Source organism: Chrysemys picta, chromosome 6 (assembly GCF_011386835.1).
Source record: "Chrysemys picta bellii isolate R12L10 chromosome 6, ASM1138683v2, whole genome shotgun sequence".
NCBI classification, from domain to species: domain Eukaryota; kingdom Metazoa; phylum Chordata; order Testudines; family Emydidae; genus Chrysemys; species Chrysemys picta.
Window position 1 is genome coordinate 127,777,247 of NC_088796.1, and position 24,409 is coordinate 127,801,655.

The 24,409-nt window shown below is 41.8% G+C and overlaps 1 protein-coding gene across 1 annotated transcript in view; it reads left to right on the forward strand.

Moving 5' to 3' along the window:
• HOOK3 (hook microtubule tethering protein 3) overlaps window positions 1-24,409 on the forward strand; it is a 113,533-nt gene that overhangs the window by 59,280 nt on the left and 29,844 nt on the right. Inside the window, 6 exon segments of the mRNA XM_008172652.3 lie at window positions 2,020-2,160; window positions 3,360-3,561; window positions 8,865-8,975; window positions 11,292-11,379; window positions 12,082-12,151; window positions 19,275-19,415. Coding sequence (XP_008170874.2) covers window positions 2,020-2,160; window positions 3,360-3,561; window positions 8,865-8,975; window positions 11,292-11,379; window positions 12,082-12,151; window positions 19,275-19,415 — 753 coding nt within the window.

The window sequence follows — 24,409 nt, forward strand, 5'->3', positions numbered from 1 at the left end:
GCTAAAGCCTCATTAGTACCCAGTGCACCTGGGCTGAATTCAGGGCATCATGTCTAAACCTGTTCTCTTCCCACCCAAAACCTCTCCTCTCCTCTCTCCTCTGTCCATGACATCATCAGCCTTCTTGGTCTGTCAGTCCTGGACACTTTGTGTCATTTTTGATTGTCTTCTTTCTCTTGCCCCTCCCACTGACCATGTCTTGTCTCAGATCTCATAACCCCTTTCTCATTGGTCTCATTAAATTAACTGCTGCTCTATCTTTCCTGACCCATCCCCTTCTTAGCTCCCTTTGCCGGCTTTCATTCTCTTTTTGTATCAAATTCATGCTCGTTTCTCACTTCCAAGGCTCTGCACAGCTTTGCCTTGCCTATGTTGTCTCCTTCTCCCCCCAAACAGGATGCTTCACCAAAATTACTCTTGATTATTCCCGGCATCCCTTCGCAGTTTCATCCCTTCTTTCACATCGCCCTCTTGGCTTTGTATCACTCCCGTTACTATTGTCCATGTGTTGGAATTATTAATAATATTTGAATTAATATTAATACAGTAAACCACCAAATACTAATTTAATCATAAATTCCTTTATTAAAGCCAAAGTCCAAATGGTATTTATACAATTGCTCTAAACATGCCTAAAAAGCCTAAATAATAAACAATTTATTACATCCAAACAGTAACAAAACATTTATAAGCATTTGATCAAGATACTTACAAACAGGCTAAAGCCAGAGGTGCTTAGGCCACATTGGTCAGCTCCAATGTGTTCAGGCAGGTATAAGCAATGAATCCTGTAAGAGTTTACTTTTTATACCCTTTAACAATCAAGTGATATCATTGCCAATTACTGACTTCAGGTAACAACCAATTTGAGACAGTTCACCCTTACTTCCAGTCTTAATCCAGATAAGATTTACAACCTTTCTTCCCAAGCCCTTTCCTCCCCTAACTGCTGTCCAACGGTTTGCCCATTGCACTTGGGTTCACACGGGCTTTACCACTGGTGTGTGGGTTGGGGAAGGGTCTTGTTGTCTCATTTTAAGACAGACTCTCTTTGTTTTATTTAAAACCATATGCAGTCACCCCTATTAACCAGAGGTCTTCTTTTTAGAAACTTCCTTTTATCTCATTAGTTATTCTTTGAACCAGACATCCTCTCTGCTTTATTCCTTCTGACCTTATAATTTATTGTCAAGACCTTCCTTCTACTTCCTAGTCTGGGCCTTTCTTTACAGCACATTTTTCTTAACCAAACTTAAGCAACTTTAATTCTTTCATTTCATATTTATCCTACACCATGCAATCTCTCTCCTTCAAAAACCTGAACTACCATATTTTACATTGTGTTCCATCTATTGAAGAGCACACCCCACTTCTGTTGTATCCTATTATATTCTCTTACGCATTTATGGTATAATTTCTTAGGGCAGAAGCTCTGTTGTTTGTTCAGCATGTTTTTTATGTTGGCCAAAATGGGATCTCTCGGAGGTGCTGAACATCCACAGCTTCCATTAAAAAACGGCCAATTATCTAGCTGCCCAAATATGGATAGAGTATGTTGTTTAAGGTACCTGCATTTGGAAAATGTTGACCATTGTACAGAATCCTGCTTATGCTGGGGTTAAAAAAAAGAGTAAAGGTAATCCTTTTTGTGCACCAGAAAAGACTATATTTTTGTGCCCCAGGCATTTTGAGAGGAGTGTTTTAGCAAAGATTTTCAGTAGCACAGTGAAAGCCTTAGGATTTCTCTTTCTTTCAAATACAACGATGATGGGAAGTATACATCTCCTTGTTGCACTGCAAGCAGAGTTGTTGATGACATTGACCTGGAAGCATGTATACCCATAAAGCTGGAGCTCCCTCCACCTCCTTGAAAATGTAAGAGAAACTGGCAACATCATGATGTTCATTGGCTTTTTTTTTTTCTAGTGTCCCAAAAAGTTGCTATGAAGGAAGAAGGTAACACTGGCCTGTGGTTAGAACATACCCTTTCTTTCCTACTGTTTTATTTCAATTCTGTAGGCTAGAGGCTGCCAAAGATGATTATCGAATACGTTGTGAAGAGCTGGAAAAAGAAATTGCAGAATTGCGACAGCAGAATGAAGAGCTAACCACTTTAGCAGAAGAGGCTCAGTCTTTGAAGGATGAGATGGATGTACTTAGGTAAACTATATTACTCTAACCACTAGGGTGTATGTTTCTTTTTATTCCTAAAACAAAGTTTGTTCTATCAATTCATCTCCATTAGCATTCATATAGTTTCAGAATTTTGCATACATTAAAGTAGTTTATCAACAAGCACCAAAGTGCATCCAGTTACCATCAAAATTATGAGGTTGCGAATTTTCTGCCAGTCAAGCAACCTGATCTCACATCATTAAGCACTGTATGAGTGGTATTGCAACACTATCCGTGTTATGGTTGCAGTGGCCCTTCCTCATTATAAGCCCCTGTTTTAAGGCATTTACAACTTTTTGTAAAAAATTGTCCTTTGGGCTGAAATGTCTTTTGCTTGTTCTTAACCAAATGGTGAATTTCTTTGAAAATTTTGGTAAAAATCTCTTTGGTCATGTTTCTAAATTGTGGTATTCAGCAGTGAGAACTGTTTATTCGAATGTGAGCATTATAAACTGAGCCCCCTCCTGTATCCATGTTCCTAAAATTCTTATTCTAATCTACTGAACTGCTATTGTGCGGAGAGGGCACAAGCTCCCCTGTAAATGGGTATAACAGCTCTTTGTGTGTTCCACTCTGTTTTCCTTCACTGACAGTAAAGATGCTCAAGTAGTTCAAATCTATTTGTTTGTTTTAAAAACAAATCAATCTGTTGGTAGGCATGAAAACAAGAGCAGATGTAGGGATAGTATTGAAAAGCTGCCTGAAAGAAGTGAGATTTGAGGATGGATTAGGAGTCTGAGATGGAGATTGCTTGAGAGAGAGGATGGCATGAAAATAGAACTTGATATGGAAACAGACAAGAATACAATAAATGAATTCAAGCAGGAAGAGTGATATTGTTGGAAACTACAGCATTTTGGATAGGTTGGTGAGGGGAGAAGCAGCGAGGCTGGCAAAGAGAAAGCCAAGAAACATAGCAGTGAGGATAAGTTGTTTGCTTTCTTATGCTCCTCCTGGTTTTTGGGAACCATTTCGGTATTGAGTTTAATACTGAGGAGACTTCAGAGCACTTATGATGTTAGCATGCTGACTATTAGTCTATATTATTTGTATTACTGTAGTGCCTAGGAGTCCTAGCGATGGGCCAGGCACTGTACAAACAAAGATCAAAAAGATGGTCCATGCCCCAAAGTTTACAATCTGAACAGATTTGATGCAGCTTCTCCTTCTCGGTTCTCATCCAGGCATTCCTCTGATAAAGTGGCTAAGTTAGAAAGCCAGGTAGAGTCATACAAAAAGAAGCTGGAAGATCTTGGTGATCTGCGGCGGCAAGTGAAACTCTTAGAGGAGAAAAACACTATGTATATGCAAAACACTGTAAGCTTGGAGGAAGAACTAAGGAAAGCCAATGCAGCGCGTAGCCAGCTGGAAACTTACAAGAGACAGGTGAGAACAGAAATAGTGATTGCAATTGATTTGTTGATTTCTTAGCCTTTTCTGTTGTTGTTAATAATAATAATAATTGTTATTAATTTGGGTAATACCTCCAGAACTCATTCATGAGTTCATTAAAGAGCTCATTCATGTTCTATGTAAAGGAACTACTTTATTGTAAATATCCCTCTCCCCCTAGCTCGTATAGCTCATATAGAGCTGGTGTAACTCCACTACCAAGTAGGAAAAAAGTCAACAAGATCGGTCTCTCGTGGCTAGACAAAATGTATAAAATTACAGATTTTTAAGGTCAGAAGGGACCACTGTGATCTTCTAGTCTGACCGCCTGCGTAATGCAAAGCATAGAACTCACTTGAATTAATTCCTGCTTCAAGTCCAATAGCTGAGGTTAAACTAGAGCAAATTTTTTAGAATAAATATCTAGTCTTGGTTAAAAAATTTCCAGTGTTGGAGAATCCATCATAACCCTCGGTAAATTGGTCCAATGGTTAATTACTCTCACTTTAAAATGTGCACGTTATTTCTAGTCTGAATTTGTCTTTCAGCTTCCAGCTATTAAATCTTGTTATACTTTTGTCCACTAGATTGAATAGCCCATATTACATTTGTCCCCCATGTAGGTATTCATAGACTGTGGTCAAGTCACCCTTTAATCTTATCTTTGATAAGGTAAATAGATTAAAGGAGCTCAATCTCTCACTATAAGGCACATTTCCCAATCCTTTAATCCTTCTCATGGCTTTCTGAAACCTCCAATTGTTCAACAACATCAGAGCTGGACACAGTATTCCAGTAGCAGTTGCACCAGTTCGTGCTCTGCACAGGCTCCACCTCTTTTCCCCTCAGTCTTCAGTGTCCTGTTGCTCCATGGAGCAAGCAGGTCAGCTCTCTGCACTGTCTGCAGTTTCCGTCTTTGTTCCTTCTCCTGCAAGGAAGAAGAGAGAAGGTAAGAGGAGATTTGTTGAGATTCTTCCCCTGCCTGGTGACCCTTTTCCAGCTATTAGTCTCTGATCATCCCATGGAGCTGGTTTACACTTTGGCAAACTCGGTTTGTGATAGGTAGTCTCCCATTAGCTTGTGAGAGGTTGTTCTCAGCCCCAGTGCAGTGTTTGCTCTGCGTCTGCCTGGTTTGGACTCTTGGGGATGTTTTTCACTTCCCCTAAGGGCCAGCCCTGGCAGGTTTACCTCGAGTTGAGAGGATATGTATTTCTCATCCTATATGCCATGGAAGGGGTAAGTACCCCTCTTGTTACCAGCACCCTCTGAAATGAAGAGCATGTACATTCTCCAGTTTACCAGAGGTGAAGTGAAGTACTTTATTCCAAGAAGGATGGAAGGAAGGTGCATACCTCCCCGAGGCAGCTTGTGCTTCTACTCTATATTGATTTGCCAGGACCTCATGCACACTAGCACTGGTGTCTGCACCTGATCATACCTGTTCCCCCATTAACCTGGGATGAGCCTTGGGCAACGGAAAGGGGTGTAGTAGCGAGAGAGAGAGAGAGAGAGAGAGAGCCTGGAGCTCTGGGTCTGGGCTGAGGCCTGAACCAGAGGCTGTGAACCAAAGTCAGGCCATATATTAAAGCAGATGCTTATGAGTTCACTGTCCAGTAGATGAACTTGGCAAAGTTGCTGCTAGTGTACTGGGCACTAGATATTTATGTAAATATATTCTAGCTTGTACAGATACATCCCAATCTAGTACAAGACAAGATGGTTTGACAAAATAATGAATAGGGATGTTTCATCCAAGATATTAGGAACAAGGAGAGGTAACAAACATAGGTCAGGAAATAAGCATGGTGGTACTTAGGTTCCTTATAGACTGTTGTTTGTCTCATCTATAAATGTTAGGCTACTTCGCCTTAACTTTTTTTCCAGCCTAGGGGGCAGCAGCAAGTCCGACCACTGACTGAATTGAGTCCATTGTAATGAGCAAACATGTTTTAATGTAACACTAGATATTGATCCAGGGAGCCAGTATCATGCTTCATTGACAATAAACCTGGCCAAAGACCTTTGCCACCGAAACGTGCCTGTGATTTTTCTTTGAGTAACATCAATATCTGTTGAATGAGCAGGTTTTATCTGCTGCTACTAGTGATAACATTTGGAGCTCCAAGGACAGAAGCACTGAGCAGCCTCGACAGCATTACTGAGGCAACAACATTCCAGCCTTCAACACTTAACCACACTGGGTAGTACTGTTGAGATTGGCTGAACCAGCTGTCTGTGCCAAGCACACGGAAAGAACACACACAAACAAGCCAACTGACCACAGGGGTACTTCATTCTTTATGCCAAAGATACAAATAATTGGAAACAAAAGATTACATAGGAAGCGTTACGCAACCTTAACTTTAGGCATTGCTACTGTTCACACTAGAATTTTAAAACTAGGGCTATCAAGTGATTAAAAAAATTAATCGCCATTAATTGTGCTGTTAATAATAGAATACCATTTATTTAAATATTTTTGGATGTTTTCTACATTTTCAAATATATTGATTTCAGTTACAACAGAGTATACAAAGTGTACATTGCTCACTTTATATTTATTTTTGATTACAAATATTTGCACTGTAAAAAACAAAAATAGTATTTCAATTCACCTAATACAAGTACTGTAGTACAATCACTTTATCATGAAAGTTGAACTTACAAATGTAAAGTAAGTACAAGCTTATGTACAAAATAAAACTGCATTAAAAAAATGTAAAACTTCAGCGCCTACAAGTCCACTCAGTCCTACTTCTTGTTCAGCCAATTGCTCGGACAGACAAGTTTGTTTATATTTGTAGGAGATAATGCTGCCCGCTTCTTGTTTACAATGTCACCTGACAAATGTCAGCTTGCATGGCACAAGATATTTACATGCCAGATGCGCTAAAGATTCATATGTCCCTTTATGCTTCGATCACCATTCCAAAGGACAAGTGTCCGTGCTGATGATGATGGGTTCTGCTCGATAACGATCCAAAGCAGTGCGGATCGACACATGTTCATTTTCATCATTTGAGTCAGATGCCACCGGCAGGAGGTTGATTTTTCTTTTTTGGTAGTTTGGGTTCTGTAGTTTCCACATCCGAGTGTTGCTCTTTTAAGACCTCTGAAAGCCTGCTCCACACCTCGTTCCTCTCAGATTTTGGAAGGCACTTAAGATTCTTAAACCTTGGATCAAGTGCTGTAGCTATCTTTAGAAATCTCGCATTGGTACCTTCTTTGTGTTTTGTCAAATCTGCAATGAAAGTGTTCTTAAAACGAACATTTGCTGGGTCATCATCCGAGACTCCTATAACATGAAATATATGGCAGAATGCGGGTAAAACAGAGCAGGAGACATACAATTCTCCTCCCAGGAGTTCAGTCACAAATTTAAATGTTTTATTTTTTTAACAAGCATGATCAGTATGGAAGCATGTCTTCTGGAACAGTGGCCGAAGCATGAAGGGGCATATGAATGGTTAGCATACCTGACACGTAAATACTTTGTGATGCTGGCTACAACAGTGCCATGCAAACGCCTGTTCTCACTTTCAGGTGACATTGTAAATAAAAAGTGGGCAGCATTATCTCCCACAAATGTAAACAAACTTGCTTGTCTTAGTAAGAAGTAGGATTGGGTGGACTTGTAGGCTCTAAAATTTTGCATTGTTTTGTTTTTGAGTACAGTTATGTAACACACACAAATCTACATTTGTAAGTTGCACTTTCACGATAAAGAGATTACACTACAGTACTTGTATGAGGTGAATTGAAAAACACAATTTTATTATTTTTACAGTGCAAATATTTATAATCAAAATAATAATATAAAGTGAGCACTGTACACTTCGTATTCTGTGTTGTAATTGAAATCAATAAATTTGAAAATGTAGAAAAACATTCAAAATATTTAATAAATTTCAATTGGTATTCTATTCAACAATACGATTAAAACTGCAAGTAATCACGATTACTTTATTTGAGGTAATCGCGTGAGCTAACTGCAGTTAATCAACAAACCTATTTAAAACATTTTTATTTACACACATCTCTTTCTCTAACTCTAAAACAAAGCAGACATTGGTTCCTTATAAATTGCTTCACAAGAAGCTTCAAGTGGATGTATCTTCATCAGAGTTTCCATTCAGCTATAGAGTTTGCATGCTGATCTTTCTTCAGTGCAGTTCTATCCAAGCTCTTTCTGTTACATGCTACTAATTCCATTCCTAGAATTGTCAAGTGTCAGAGGGGTAGCTGTGTTAGTCTGAATCTGTAAAAAGCAACAGAGAGTCCTGTGGCACCTTTAAGACTAACAGAAGTATTGGGAGCATAAGCTTTCGTGGGTAAGAACCTCACTTCTTCAGATGCAAGATCTGACTTGCATCTGAAGAAGTGAGGTTCTTACCCATGAAAGCTTATGCTCCCAATACTTCTGTTAGTCTTAAAGGTGCCACAGGACCCTCTGTTGCCCATTCCTAGAACTGAACCTTTGTTAATAGAGGTATATAGCTTTGAATGGTCAACTTTTTGCTGATTTGTTTTTCATGACTTGTGTGCCCACTCTGAAAGCTTTATTCCGTTTTCTCCTCTTCTAGTTGTAAATAGCTGTTCATTGATCTTCTACATGGTAGTATCCATGGGAACTTTGACTGGACCTTGATAGCTCATTACTTCCTCTTGTTAAATAATCAAAAGTGCCTCTGTTCCTTTGGATTTTGGGATTTGGCCATCATTCCTTGGAGGTGAAGCTCCAGATTAGTGGATTCAAAAACCATGAGAAAACAAATTTACAAATGAGCAAAAAGTTCCCTCTTCACATAAGATTGGGCTTGACTTCTCAAAGTGAGGCTTAACAGAGAGAGGAAAAATAGAGAATGCATCTGATTTTTTTTTTTCACTGATTTATTTTCCCCACACTTTTGAGGAAGGAGAAGGGCGATTATCAATTTCCTCATCTCTCTGATCCATTCAATTGTATAGTTATGGTGATTCGTTGGTTATCTAGAGATTTTATTCAAATTTAAATTTCAAGTATAATTAGCTGGATAGTTCGGCAATCTGAGAACAGTTTGTATCTTCTTCACAGCTTTGTCGTCTCAGATTTGACTTGCATTGAAGTGGTACTATTCTGATCCCTTCAATGATCTTGATGATTGAAACAATAGATAGGTGAACAAACCATTTTGCCTGTGCTAGAGATGAATATTCCATTTTTTATAACACTGATCTCACATTGCATTGTAATTAATAACTTTATTTCATGCGTATTATGTTTAACACTGACAAACAATTCCTTCTTTGTCTCACAGGTAGTTGAACTACAAAACAGATTATCTGAAGAATCAAAGAAAGCAGATAAATTAGAATTTGAATACAAACTGCTGAAAGAAAAAGTAGACAGCCTCCAAAAAGAAAAAGATGTAAGTGTTTAGATGTTGCTTTTTTTTTTTGTGGTGGTGGAAACAAATTTGTATCCTTATTACTCTGGACCTGCCAATCAAAATTACCTGTTATATTTCTTAGTTCACTTCCAATTGTCTGTTGTCTGGATAAAATATTATATACATGTAATAACTATGGAGTTTGATAAACCAATCATCTGGTTTCAAGGTAACTACGAAAATGTGTGCAATAGATTTTAAAAATGAAGAGCCAAGAAGACACATTTTTGTCTTTTCTTCTCAATATCCTTTTCTCCTGTCCCTCCCCATGCTGTGTTTATCTAACCTCCTACATAGATTCCTCATGTGAACAGTGTAACAAGTTTTTGCTTTGAGCATTCAGCAGGGGAAGACTCAGAAATCTCAAATGTAATTGTAAAGTGTATTTCATTTTAAACTGGGTTTGAAACATTCAGAATATTCCTCTGGAGTTAACTCAGAAGTTTTCTTTTAAAGTAAAAAAATCTTCAGTGTAGCCTCTACATAGTCCCATTTGTGGGATCAAAGTGCATGTGCTGCTAACTTTTGGAATCTTCTGGAGGGCAGTCTCAATTGGGTCCACTCACCCCTCCTGTCATCCAGGGCTCAGAGGGCAGAAAAAGAGAAGAAGCCTTAACTGCCCTTCCATAGCTTCTGACCACCAAAGGTGCAGCAGAGAACTGCTTGCCAAAGCGCCCGAGACCCCCAGATGCACCTGGGTCGATAAGGCATGGTGGAGAGCATTCATGAAGATCAGCTGCGAAGAGTTGCTCACCAACGTTAGCTTTGTACCTGGATGGAGGTTGAAGACTGTACTGGAGTTCTTGGTCACTTAACTCACATCCTAGTTCTTCTGAGGCAGACTGCACTTGGATTTTTACCCTAGACCATCCTCTACTCCACCTGCAGATCTAGTTGTCATGTAACTCTGGTATGGAGTGGGCAGCTATCCAGGGCTGTCAGTGTCAGAGTCCACAGTTCCCATGGTCCTGGAGTCTGGGATAGCCAGTACCATCAACGCCATTTCTGGTTGTAGTGAGACCTGTTGATGCCAGAGACACCGAATAGCTCCCATCCTTTGTACTGAACCTTCCTGTGATCTAATTGACCATTTGGGCCTGGCATTTGAGAGGGCCTCAATAACCCCAACTTTAATTTCTTCCCACATGGAGGTGCAGACAATCTATATCAGGTTCCTGAGAAGGACATGAGTATTTTTAAACTCATACAAACCTGAGCTGTTAGGTAATTACACTGGCCAATGAGAAAAAGCATTAGGCTGGAGGATCTTGTGCAGTGTCTTGACAAAAAAATGATTAGTGTTTTTAAAATATGTTCACTGACACAATTAAGTCTAATGTTTTTAAATACCACCTATCACCTGGAAGAGACAGGGCTTAATAATTTTTAAAAACATGTTTGGTGACTGATCAGTTCTAAGCCACTGTTAAATAAAATGTCATCCTGGGAGTTGCTGCTCCCTGATCAAGAAGCTGGGAATCTAAATGTTAGTCTCCTGAATGTTGCAAATATTAACAGATGAGAAACACTCAGAGGGACAGATATTATCCTTGCCATGTTTTATGATTTTATTTTCCAACCAACATTACCTCAATCTTGCCTGGATTGAGCCGCAAGCAGCTAGTTTTCATCCATGTCCCAGTCTCAACCGAATGCTCAACTAAAGGTCAAGGCCATTGATTTTCTTAGGGGTTATGCTGCTCACTAATCTACCACCACTGGACGTATGCAGAGGCCCTTGAAGAAGAAAGAGAAGTTACTTACCAGTAACCATAGTTCCTCACCAGTAACCATAGTTCCTCAAGTGTTTTGCTTCTGCATATCCCATTCCCCACCTGCCTTCCTGACTATTTCTGAGCAGGGTTAAGAATTCCCATATTAGGGGAAGGAACTGAAAGTCTGTTGGCCCACTTCTATTGGCTAGCTAGGAACCCTGCACAAGAGGAGAGGAAGGACAGTGTGAGTGGCCCTGATGGGGATACTGCTCTCCTTAAATTTCTGGAAGTTCATGGTGCAGGTGTCTTGACCCCACAAGTGTAGATATTCAGACACAGGACTCTCAAAGAACCACTGTTATTGGTGAGTAGTGGCTCCTTTAAAAAAAAAAAAAAAAAAATTCTGCCCGAGGAATGAATTGGGATTCCTTGCTATGAAAGGCATTTCTAGCAGTGCACATTAAGATGAGAAACTCTTTGATAAAGTGCTGACAACGATGTGCATAGTGGCAACTTGCCTAGAGTTAAAGATGGATTTGTAGAGCTGAGATTAATATTTATTGTCCTTCCAATCACTCAGAGGTTAAGAACGGAAAGAGATTCCCTAAAAGAAACTATCGAAGAGCTTCGATGTGTACAAGCACAAGAAGGGCAGCTCACCACTTCAGGTAATGGAGAAGGAGAAACCGAAGTTACCTTTTTCTAAAGAACATGCACAGAGGCTTCATAGGTGCAGGGTAGACAGGTTTACCGTTGTTTTATAGTTGACCAATGTAACATCCACTAACTTGAGATTGCAAAACAACTTCTGCTATAATCACATTTTTAGATGTTCAGAACTTCGAACCTTTGGCTGAAATTTTCCATGCTTGGTCTCTCCTGAAATGTAATATTTTAAAAAAGTTTTAGGAGTTTGATTTCTAAGTAATGGCAGTAAGAAACCAACTCACTTATCTCCAAAAAATTAGCATTAATGTCGTAACATAGTTTTCCTAAACTTATGTTGTGCATATGGTACATATGGAATATAAATCATTGCATATATCACATCATGCAAATATTTATATTGTTACATAAGCCAAGGAATAAACCATAACTTATTTAAAAAAATAACAAAACAAACAAAAAACCCTTTGTCTAAAATGGAGGAAAATGGGAACAGAAAACCTGTTCAAAAATGGAGTTATGTTCATCTTTCCTTCCTATTATAGCATGACTCTGTATTATTTCTCACATATTCACAAGGAGCATACTGTTTTTAATGTTCTCTTAAAATTTAATCCTGTTGAACAATATTTATCCATAGCCTTCTGAAATAATTTTTTATTATACTTTCTGTTCATCCTTTTCTTTGTTTATGTCTGAAACAGGATTGATGCCACTGGGAAGCCAGGAGTCTTCAGACAGTCTAGCAGCAGAAATTGTTACTCCTGAAATCAAGTAAGTGAAATCATGCTTATTGTCTCCATAGAGCTTAGGATGTCTATACACACAATTAGTTCTTTTTCAGAGTTTTTAAGTTGATCACTAAGATTCACACTAGTTCTTTTCTCCTCCTTTGAATTTCTACAAAGCCGTTCCTCTTACACTTGCAATTAAGTTTATTTGACCTGCCCTCAGCCTATATCATACTGTTTTGTTTTGTTTTTTTAAAAAGAGTTCATGATATTACTATTTTTAGGCATGTTAAAAAAGAAAAAGATGTGTAGCAATGGGACTTCATGTTTTTGAAGAGAAAACAATTAAAATATCAAACTAGAAACTGGATTTAAAAATCATTTGTATTATCAAGTGAGGAAGACATGCAATTATCAGAAAACAGGGAGAATCAGGAGAATAAAGTCAGAATTGAAAATCATTATGGTTTAAGATCATCTAGGGTGTATTTAATATTGTCCAGATAGTCTAGTATCACTACAGCTTGAAACTGGAGTAATTAGGGGACCCCCATCTCTAAGAAATACAATGCAACTCCCTTGGAATTACTCTTTCCTCTTGAGATGTCAGTACATCTGTTTTCAGTGATTGGGCAGATGCATATGAGCTTGAGAACTCTTCTCTGGATTGGTGAAGGTGGTACTAATGGTGGTACTGGATGGCAACTAACAAAAAAGGATTCCTTCTGTCTATTTTACTGTACATTGCTGTGACATGAGTTGGTTCCGGGTTAGTTAAAATGCAGTGAAGAGGGAATTAATGCTTTCTGAAGCAGTGTTTTCAAAGAGGCATTTATCACAAGAGCCTTAAAGGTGACTTACAAAGGAGAGAAAACAAACCTCAGCATTCTCAATGGAGCTCTGGGCCCTGTCGTACCTAGGCAAAGGGTGGGAGGGGAAACATGCACAGAGTGGTGAAATGCCTTGCCCAAGGATACCCAGCAGCTCAGTGACAGCTGAGAATAGAACCTAGGTCTCCTGACTCCCGTTCCAATGCCCTATCCACCGGGCCACACAGCCTTCAACATTTACAACTAATCTGGACGCCACAGGGAACATTCCTTCATTGTGACCTGTGCGAGCTTGATTCTTTATTATTAATAGAGAAGGTCTGAAAGTAGTTTTTCCCTGGAGGAAACAGGTTTTTATTTAGTGTTAAACTTGAAAATCAGATACCTTCTAGCTTGAAAGACACTAGTCTTGTCTAGACTAGGAAAAAAGAACATTTTTTTAAGCATGTTAGTTAAAATGACTTTAAACATCACCTACCACCTCATGTAGACTATGGCGCAGTGATGCATAAAATCATATTAGCCAATATTTAAAAAACAAGTTTCCTAGTCTAGATGAGGCTTTTGGTGCCAGGAAAGCTAGTGTAATAGTACATCACAAGAGACAAGAAGGGTGAAAGTTGAGCCATTGAGTGAGGAAGGAATTTTCAGTCATACTGTTCAGTGTTTTTTTAAAACACCATCTTTAAGATTTTAGAGAAGAATATCTTAAAGATTCAGCACCTTCACCCCTTCAGTTAAGATGTCAGAACAATATACTCCCTGTGAGATCCTCCTGCAAATCCTCCAGGAAAATGCAGGAAGAGCAGAGTTGACATTCCTGTCACTTTCTAAGGTAGACAAGCAAGCGGAGGGCAGGAGGAGAACCTCTTTTTAAAATAAAAAACAAAAAAACATTTCAGGCCTTCTTTATATGTCATGATGAGGCAAACGGGGGCATATAAGTCCTTTTTTAAAAAATCCGTTGCAGGTCATCTTTAAAGGCAGGTCGGGATAGTTGAATGAATGCTGACTACATTCATAAGAAACCAGTAGATTGCAAGCTCTTTTGGGGATGGACAGCGCTTAGCACAATGGGGCCCCATTATAGAATCAGAATCATAGGGTTACAAGGGACAACAAGAGTCATTTAGTCTAACCCTCTGCCAAGATGCAGGATTTGTTGTGTCAGAATTCTTGGTTGGCCCTCAGTCATTACCATAATAAACATGATTTAATAATTAATAGCAATGTCAAAAATTGGCTTCCAGGTAAAAGTGCCCCTCCTCTCTCATCTAATTTGCCCTGTAATGTTGCAGTATGATAAGTATACAGGTCCTTCATTGCCACCTGGAAGGGATTTTCTGGGTTTGTAGGTTCTCTAATCTCCCTGAGCATTTTACAGTGACCTTCACCACCCTGGTCAGGTGGTTGGTAGTATATTCCTACTGCTATACTCTTATTGTACATTCAAGTAGTCCTGTTTGAAGAGGACTATATTAACGCAAAGTAGGAGTCATTTAGTTTGTACCCAAAGCATTCACATGGGGGCAGTTACAGCACAGCATTTTGGTGTGCACTGTCGTTCAAACCCCTGGACTCTAATTCTGCAGATGCTTACTGCCAGGTATAGTGCTTACTATGGTAAATAGTGCTTGTGATGTGTAGGAAACTACATGCAACAGTAAGTGCTTTTCAAGCAAGCAGTTGCAGGGCTAGGCCCTTAAGTGCCCTCAGTTCTGAATCACTTATTTCTTTATTGATTCAGAACTCTGAATAAAAAGGAGATTTTCATATAGAGGCTTTGGAAAAGCGGTACAAAATACCTTTGGTATAGGCTACCTATGGTAAATAGGCAGCTACCATGTTTTAAAACAAGACAGAAAAGGTCTTGGGGAAAGTGCCATTTAGCAGTGGTAGGCAATGGTAAGCATACACTCAAATCAGTATATTACACAGTCTGCACATTATTATGATACAGTGAGAGTTCATCAACTATAACTTTGGCCCGGTCTACACTCGGGGGGGGGGGGATCGACCTAAGATACGCAACTTCAGCTACGAGAATAGCGTAGCTGAAGTTGATGTATCTTAGGTTGACTTATCTCGCATCCTCATGGCGCAGGGGCGACTGCCGCCGTCCCCCCGTCGACTTTGCTTCCGCCTCTCGCCACAGTGGAATACAGGAGTCGAGGGCAGAGCGATCAGGGATCGATTTATCGCGTCTACACTAGACGCGATAAATCAATCCCCGATAGATTGATCACTACCCACCGATCCAGTAGGTAGTGTAGACGTACCCTTTGATAAAACCATGCTGTCAGTTCCAAGCTAAGTTTTTTAAAAGACCTTTCCCTTCTAATATTGTCAGCGATACACACTCTTGTGATGTACCTGCATGTTCCATACTATTCCCAGAACCCTCCGGAAAGCTTTGTTCTTTGGGGGCCATGCAGACTTCACCTTGAGCTATGAAAAGTTTGAGGTGGGGCTTTAGAAGGAGCCATGCCTTCTGTTCCTTCCAGTCTCCAAGGCAGCAAATTAGAAATCCTTGACTTTCAGTCCTTTGGTCATTTTCCTTTGTTATTTCTCCTTGGTCAAGAATTAGTTTTTATTGTAAACAGTCAACTAAGCATAGTAATAGGTAGAGTTAGTTTTTCTGTTTACAAGTATTTAGGGATTAAGTTGTTTCAGTTTTATGGTAATCTCTCCTATCCTCAGTGTGATAGTCATTCTGCCATGGTGGCAGAGCCAGGAAGAAAGATGAGCTTTAAGACATAACCTTGCTGTAGAGGCAGGAAATCTATAATGGTATGTCCACACAGCCCTGTGCCAGCAAGCCTCCCAGCCCGGATTGACAGACTTGGCCTCATGGTGCCATACTAACACTAGCTGTGTAGACAGTGCTTTGAAGATGCAGCTCAGGCTGGAGCTTGGGCTCTGATGCCCACCCCCATCCCTAGGCTTCAGAGCCCAACCTACAGCCCAAGCTGCAATGTCTACGCAACTACTTTTAGCGTGGTAGCGCAAGACCAAATCTGTCGACCCAGGCTGGGAGACTCACTGTCGTGGGCTGTATAGACACATAATAACAGACCTTGATCCTCAGTGCTTTAGTGAGGGGTGCTTGCAGTTTATTACTTGGGCCCATAACTTCCTGGGTCTCTACTCTGGTTGATCATAGAATCATAGATTATAGGACTGGAAGGGACCTCGAGAGGTCATCGAGTCCAGTCCCCTGCCCGCATGGCAGGACCAAATACTGTCTAGACCATCCCTGATAGACATTTATCTAACCTACTCTTAAATATCTCCAGAGACGGAGATTCCACAACCTCCCTAGGCAATTTGTTCCAGTGTTTAACCACCCTGACAGTTAGGAACTTTTTCCTAATGTCCAACCTAGACCTCCCTTGCTGCAGTTTAAACCCATTGTTTCTGGTTCTATCCTTAGAGGCTAAGGTGAACAAGTTCTCTCCCTCCTCCTCATGACACCCTTTTAGATACCTGAAAACTGCTATCATGTCCCCTCTCAGTCTTCTCTTCTCCAAACTAAACAAACCCAGTTCTTTCAGCCTTCCTTCATAGGTCATGTTCTCAAGACCTTTAATCATTCTTGTTGCTCTTCTTTGGACCCTTTCCAATTTCTCCACATCTTTTTTAAAATGCGGCGCCCAGAACTGGACACAATACTCCAGCTGAGGCCTAACCAGAGCAGAGTAGAGTGGAAGAATGACTTCTCGTGTCTTGCTCACAACACACCTGCTAATGCATCCCAGAATCATGTTTGCTTTTTTTGCAACAGCATCACACTGTTGACTCATATTTAGCTTGTGGTCCACTATAACCCCTAGATCCCTTTCTGCCGTACTCCTTCCTAGACAGTCTTTTCCCATTCTGTATGTGTGAAATTGATTTTTCCTTCCTAAGTGGAGCACTTTGCATTTGTCTTTGTTAAACTTCATCCTGTTTAACTCAGACCATTTCTCCAATTTGTCCAGATCATTTTGAATTATGACCCTGTCCTCCAAAGTAGTTGCAATCCCTCCCAGTTTGGTATCATCCGCAAACTTAATAAGCGTACTTTCTATGCCAATATCTAAGTCGTTGATGAAGATATTGAACAGAGCCGGTCCCAAAACAGACCCCTGCGGAACCCCACTCGTTACGCCTTTCCAGCAGGATTGGGAACCATTAATAACAACTCTCTGAGTACGGTTATCCAGCCAGTTATGCACCCACCTTATAGTAGCCCCATCTAATTTGTATTTGCCTAGTTTATCGATAAGAATATCATGCGAGACCGTATCAAATGCCTTACTAAAGTCTAGGTATACCACATCCACCGCTTCACCCTTATCCACAAGGCTCGTTATTCTATCAAAGAAAGCTATCAGATTGGTTTGACATGATTTGTTCTTCACAAATCCATGCTGGCTGTTCCCTATCACCTTACCACCTTCCAAGTGTTTGCAGATGATTTCCTTAATTACTTGATGCTGATGGAAAAAGATATAACTTCCAGGGCAGAGTCTGAGCCATCTCTGGGCCTTTCTTTCAAGCCCCATCCTTGAGGCAAATCAAAGTTCAACTCTGCGAGGGACTGGAATGTTTTGAAGAGTAACTTCAGATTTGGTACTGAAAGTTTCTTCTTTGGTATTACGAGATCATGAGAAAAAGCAGCACCATCACTCCCTAGAGAACCACTCCTCCTCTGTTAGATGTAGGGATAGTGGTTCCAGCAGGGATTGACAGCAAAGAGCCATCAGCTACCGAGGTAGGTTGTTAGAAGAAGGAAGGGATTCTAGGTAAACTGTTCCTTTAACAATGAACTTCCAGGAAAAACACCGCCTTTTAGATATCATAGCTCCTCTCAGCTCCTTCTTTCATTGGACTGTTGTAAAAAGTAATCTTATTTTAGCAATCAGAAATCCAAGACTGACCGAATGCAAGGGCAGTCCTCAACTTCCAGCCATGTGTTGCCAGAGTACACACTCCTTCTCTGGTGTATCCCCCCTTTGCCATTGGGGGTCTCCAGGGGATAGTGTAGAAGCTAATGTGCCTACACCATCCCTGACTTGTTCTTCACAAGGGGCATCCCTAGCTGGGCAGGACCATCAGCTTTCTGACCCATTTTCATGCCAGAATGGGTCTTATGATTGACCCCTACGCTTCTTGTGCCCCTTATATCGTCCAGCAGAAATGGTGAGCTCCAGGTTTCAGTGGCTGACCCGTTCACTCTTGTGTTTTGAAAGGAGGATGTGCAGCAGCATCTTTGCCCCACATTTATCCCTAAAGTGGCCACTGATTTTCATCTGAATGAGGTCACCAAATTTGCCTGACTTCTTCACCAAGCAATGTTCACTGCCAAGGAAGGGTATGCTGCATACTTTAGATCCTAAGATGACCCTTGTTCGCTATCTTAACAGTACAAAATACATCCTTAAATCCTCCAGACTATTTGTGGGTTAAACAAGAAGCAATTTCCTGTGTCAAAATGGGTTAAAACCTGTTTTGAAAGGTTGAATCGATGGATATTCTTGTCCCTGATAAAGACTCATTGGCACTTCTATCTGGAGCTCAGCCTGTACCTTTTACACAGCATTATTCACCTCATTACTCTCAAAATCCAGTTTGAGAAGGGAGTCCTGCTGTCATTTAGTCTTCTCCTCAAATCACTTCTCTTGGGTTTACCACTTGTCAGTCTTCCAAGTGTGGGTATGTGTACTAACAGTGCAAAAAAAGAAAAAGAAAGAAAGAAGGCAAGTTGTTCAACTATACCTCAGTAGATGGAGTACAGATCCACACCCCCATTTTCTATCCCCACTTCTTTTAAGTCTGTTGGATTCCAATGAAGTAGAAGCAAATGAAGGTACATAGGGGATGCACATCTCTTTATAAAGCTTTGCCTGGAATATTTCATATCTCAAGACAAAGCCCACTCATTCCCCACTGATGCAGGTGTTGGTGCAATATATAGACACGTTCGGTGAGCATGGATCTGTGTAACAAGGTACTCAAGGAATGCCAGCTATGGGTGAGTAATTTTCTTTTGTGTGTATTATATTTGTCTTTAAGATATATTAGTGATTATATATAGGCTGACGAATACTGAATAAAATCCCAAGCAGTTATTTTCTGAAAATGACCTAATCTCCATCTAAAACTTCAGGTTCCAAACAGAATCAGTAATCCTATTACATGTTACTATTTTGGTGGTTCAAGTGAAGTAACTGTTACTTCATCTCTAATCATCTCTAAAACTGGTAAAGAGAAAATTATATTCACACTTCCTGTGATTTGCTTCTTGTAGCGATCTATAAGATTTTTATAGCAGTTTTTATTTTGTTTCTCCAGGGAGAAACTCATTCGTCTTCAGCATGAGAACAAGATGCTGAAGCTTAACCAAGAAGGTTCCGACAATGAAAAGATTGCCTTGTTGCAGAGCCTGCTAGATGATGCAAATCTACGAAAGAATGAACTGGAGACAGAGAACAGGTAGGAAAATACATTCCTTTGTTCTAATAACTGTTTTTCTAAATATTCGTACACCTTTGTCTTGTGAAGTCTGTTGTCAGCATTACATTACCCAGGTCAAAGAATCTAGTCATTTTGTATCAAAAAGCATCTCAGTCCACACACGAGCATACCTAAACCTTTCCAGAATTTGGAGCCTCTATCACTTTTCTATTATAGGTGTAGCTTGGTAGAGCATTCAGGATATTGACACATGCAAGGTCAGAACGGGCAGTCTGTATTGCTTCAGAATCCCCTTCTCCAGTACTGCTACAACAAAAGATGATCCTGCATCCTCTCTACTACCCTTCTTTTCCCCTCTTCATTTCCCACCCATTCTTCCATCTCCTCCTTCCATTTGTCTTTTTGAAGACATTACAAGTATCTCCAAAAGGAAAGACCGATAAATATTGTTGCCAGTTGTTAGAGATTGTCAAGTTGATTTAGGTTTTGTAAAATGAAGATTTTACATAAGTTTAGAGCAATAGAAATGTTTTCATGAGTTTTTAAATAATTCCAGGGAAATTATTAGAATTTGGACATTATCCTGCCATAGTTGCAGCTCAAACATTGCAATATATACCAGTATCAGGGACGCGCCTTTTCCACCCTACCGTGAGGTTGTGCACCTGTCTTAAAAGTGTAGGTTAGATGTGGGACCTCTTTTGGTGGTCCGACCTTAAAGGTTGATGGAACACAGTGAGTTTCCTGGTAACTTTGTGAGCAAATACTGTTCTACCAACTGACCATGCTCTCGATAGTTTAGTAGGACATAGGACTTCATAATAATCTCTTGTCCTCAACTATCAGTACAGAGGCTTCTAACGCTCTCTGTCCCAGTTTTGTCCTCGGTGATCACCATGGTTCATTGATGAAGCAAGAAGGGAGATGGCTAGAGTGCTGTGGGTTGGAGTCTGATGTGGAGTCAAACTGATCCTGACATACCGATTTTTAAGACTGTATGCTATTATTATATAGGAGGTAAAGAGGGGCTGTTCAGTCTCTGACAGTGGAACTATTCTGAGCTGTTGATAGCTTGATAAATGCTAGTGACCTCCAGTCAGCAAAACTGTCATGTTTTTCTCACTGTGGAGAATTTTCATGTTACTTTGAGGATAAAATCACTGGGTTCCAATCTGAGTGGAGGGGAACTGGACTGGGTCCATTGTTGGTAGAGGTCTGTGCTCAAGAAACCCGTTTTGATTATGACTACATGCTAATGATTGACCAATAGGACATCTGCCTTTTTTAGGAAGGGTCATTGAGAAGGTTGCAGCTTGGCAACTCTGGCAGTTCCTGGAGTCTTTGGATTTGCTTATATCTGGTCAGTCAGGCCTGCTTTAAATAATGAGGCATGTATTGCATTTTGTGAGTTATGCCTCAAATCCCAAACTGAGAGGTCATAAATTTTCCTTTTTCAAAACAGGCATTCAGTGAAATGGACATCAAAGTGGAGTTGCTAGGCCAGGCCTGAGTCTAGATTAGGCAGGTGGTTCAAAAGTTGTGCCAAGAAACCTTTGACCAAATAGATATCTGCTCCACACAGTTGGCTCAGATTCCAAGTTAGGAGAATCCTAAAGACTGAAGTTTTCTATGTAGGTTATGACATTTTGCAGCAGTATCTTTCTTTACTTATATTTGGACATACTCATTTTTCATGAGTAATCTTGGATTTACACAACGAGCACCATGGTATTGATGCTAGCATTAAAGTCACTTGGTTGCTTCCCTGCCTCGGCCTCTCAGTATTCCTTGACCAAAGCTATATGGTCCTGCTCCCTAACGCATTCTCAGTTCTTCTCTGCCTCAGTGTGTCCGTGTAGCGAAGCAAGATTCACCGGCACGGCACCTCCTGCTGGTTGTCCTGGGAACTAGCTCAATACCAGCACGGAGCGCACTCTGCAGGCCGATGTCTCACTTGCCTCAGGCCCCCATGTCCCTCCTGGTGCCCCTTACCCTGGGGTTCTGCCCTCCGCAGTACCCCTACTCTGGGTCTCCCAGGGGAACCCCCAACCCTCTCACCGACCTTGCCTCAGTGGCTACTGCCAGTCATCATCTAGCCCCCGCTCACTGGGGCAAACTGCCGTCTGTCATGGCCACTCATCATTGACAAGGAGGTTGGACCAGCTGCCTCTGCCTATCTCTGGGCTGCTGCCTCTGCAACCCCAGTACCTGTTTTGGCCCTTTTAGCAAGGCCCACAGCCTGGGGATTTACCAGGCTGGAGCTCCCCAGCTCCTCGTGCCTTTCCCCAGCCCTGCTCTGTTCCCTGTACCCTGAGCTCCCAGGCAGCCCGGTCCTTCTCCCTCCAAGACTGGAGAGAGAGTCCTCCAGCTTCTGGCTCACAGCCCTTTTGTAGGGCCAGCTGTGGCCTGATTGGGGCGTGGCCCCAGCTGTGGCTGCTTCCCCCATCAGCCTAGCTTTTCCCAGCTGCAGCCCTCTCCAGGACTGCTTTTAACTCCTCTTTACTGGAGTCGGGCAGCTGCCCCACTACAGTCCTATCAAGGACTCTGAAGAAGAGGGATCAGTATGGGTCTGCAGAGGTAATAGTACAGTTAGAGAGGTCCATTTACAGGTAACTAAAATTTCTCCTTAATGAACTACCTCTGCAGATCTCCACGGCTGGCAGAAGGTAGTATTGATTAGCAGGTAGTATTACACTCCAGCAGGAGGCCTTAGGAGTCATTTTGAGTAAAGACTGTAGAACTAACTGCCCTTTCGAACAGGCATCTGATCAAGTCCTAGAATTGAGAAGGTGGTGCTTTATAAATGTGTAAACTATACCGTGACATTAGCAAAGCTTTGATACATCTCCCACAGTATTCTTGCCAGCAAGTTAAAGAAGTATGGATTGGATGAATGGACTAGAAGGTAAAAAGAAAGCTGGCTAGATCTTCAGGCTCAACAGGTAGTGATCAACAGCTCGATGTCTAGCAGGTAGCCGGTATCAAGCGGAGTGCCCCACGGGTCAGTTCTGGGGCCGATTTTGTTCAACATCTTCATTAATGATCTGGATGATGGGATGAATTGCACCCTCAGCAAGTTTGCGGCTGACACTAAGCTGGCGGGAGAGGTAGATACACTGGAGGGTAGGGATAGGGTCCAAAGTGACCTAGACAAATGGATTGGGCCAAAAGAAATCTGAGGTTCAACAAAGACAAGTGCAGAGTCCTGCACTTAGGATGGAAGAATCCCATGCACTGCTACAGGCTGGGGACTGACTGGCTAAGCAGCAGGTCTGCAGAAAAGGTCGTGGGGATTACAGCGGACAAGAAACCAGATGAGTCCAACAGTGTGCCCTTGTTGCCGAGAAGGCTAACGGCATATTGGGCTGCATTAGTAGGAGCATTGCCAGCAGATTGAGGGAGTGGTTATGCCCCTCTGTTCAACACAGGTGAGGCCACATCTGGAGTATTGCATCCAGTTTTGGGCCCCCCACTACAGAAAGGATGTGGACAAATTGGAGAGAGTCCAGCAGAGGGCAATGAAAATGATTAGGGGGATGGGGCATATGATTTATGAGGAGAGGCTGAGGGAACTGGGCATATTTAGTCTGTAGAAGAGAAGAGTGTGTGTGTGGGGGGGGGGGGGATTTGATAGCAGCCTTCAACTACCTGAAAGGGGGTGTTCCAAAGAGGATGGAGCTCGGCTGTTCTCAGTGGTACCAGATGACAGAATAAGGAGCAATGGTCTCAAGTTGCAGTGGGGGAGGTCTAGGCTGGCTTTTAGGGAAAACTATTTCACTAGGAGGGTGATGAAGCACTGGAATGGGTTACCTAGGGAGGTGGTGGAATCTTCATCCTTAGAGGTTTTTAAGACCTGGCTTGACAAAGCCCTGGCTGGGATGATTTAGTTGATTTTGACCAGGTGGTTGGACTAGATGACCTCCTGCAGTCTCTTCCAACCCTAATAGTCTGTGATTCTATGGATTGATTTCCCCTGCACAGCCTGGCAGATCTCATCTATAGATGCATCTCGGACCAAGCCAGCAGAAGCAGCCATGCACCATGTGGAACATGTCCGTAGACCTTCAGGAACTGGAACTCCAGTCTGATCCTAGCAGAGCTAGTTCCAATTGAAGAGTCTCTGTGTAGAAAATGCTCTATCTAAGGTTTCATCCCCATAAGCTACAAAGAGTTGGTAGGATACGGGGAATGGTGATTCCCTTCAAGTGATTACTCCTGTGTATTCCACAGTAGGTGTGCGTGCTCGCCACGTGCACCGGTGCCAGAAGTTTTTCCCTTAGCAGTACCTGTACTGGGGGAGCACCGCTGCGACCCCTGGAGTGGCGCCTGTATATCATGCTATAAGGGGAGCTACGGGCTCCTCCCGCCCTCCTCAGAACCCCCCTATACGGTTTTCCATAGGGATAAAGTCCAGCTCCGCCCACACCTGACATTCCTCCCAAAGGTGGTCTCCGCCTTTCATGTGGAGCAGAGCATCTTCCTCCCCGTGCTCTGTCCCAAGCCCCACCCCTCTAGCGAGGAACGCCACCTCCACACGCTCGATGTGCGTAGGGCGTTGGCTGTTTATCTGGATCGGACTAAGCCGTTCCGGAAATCCGCTCAACTCCTTATTGCCTCGGCCAAGCGGGCAAAGGGGCAACCCATCTCCACCCAGCGGCTTTCCCACTGGATTACCTCGTGCATACGCACGTGTTATGATTTGGCAGGGATTCCCCTGCCACCAATTGTAAGGGCACACTTTACGAAGGCTCAGGCCTCATCAGCTGCCTACCTCACCCATGTCCCCATCCAGGACATTTGTAGGGCGGCCATGTGGGCCTCTGTTCACACATTTACTTCGCATTATGCGATCGTCTCCCAGTCTAGGGATGACGCCGGGTTCGGCAGGGCGGTACTTCATCCTGAACCATCGTGAACTCCTACCCACCTCCAACAGATATTGCTTGGAATCACCTACTGTGGAATACACGGGAGCAATCACTCGAAACAGAAAGGACAGTTACTTGTTCCGT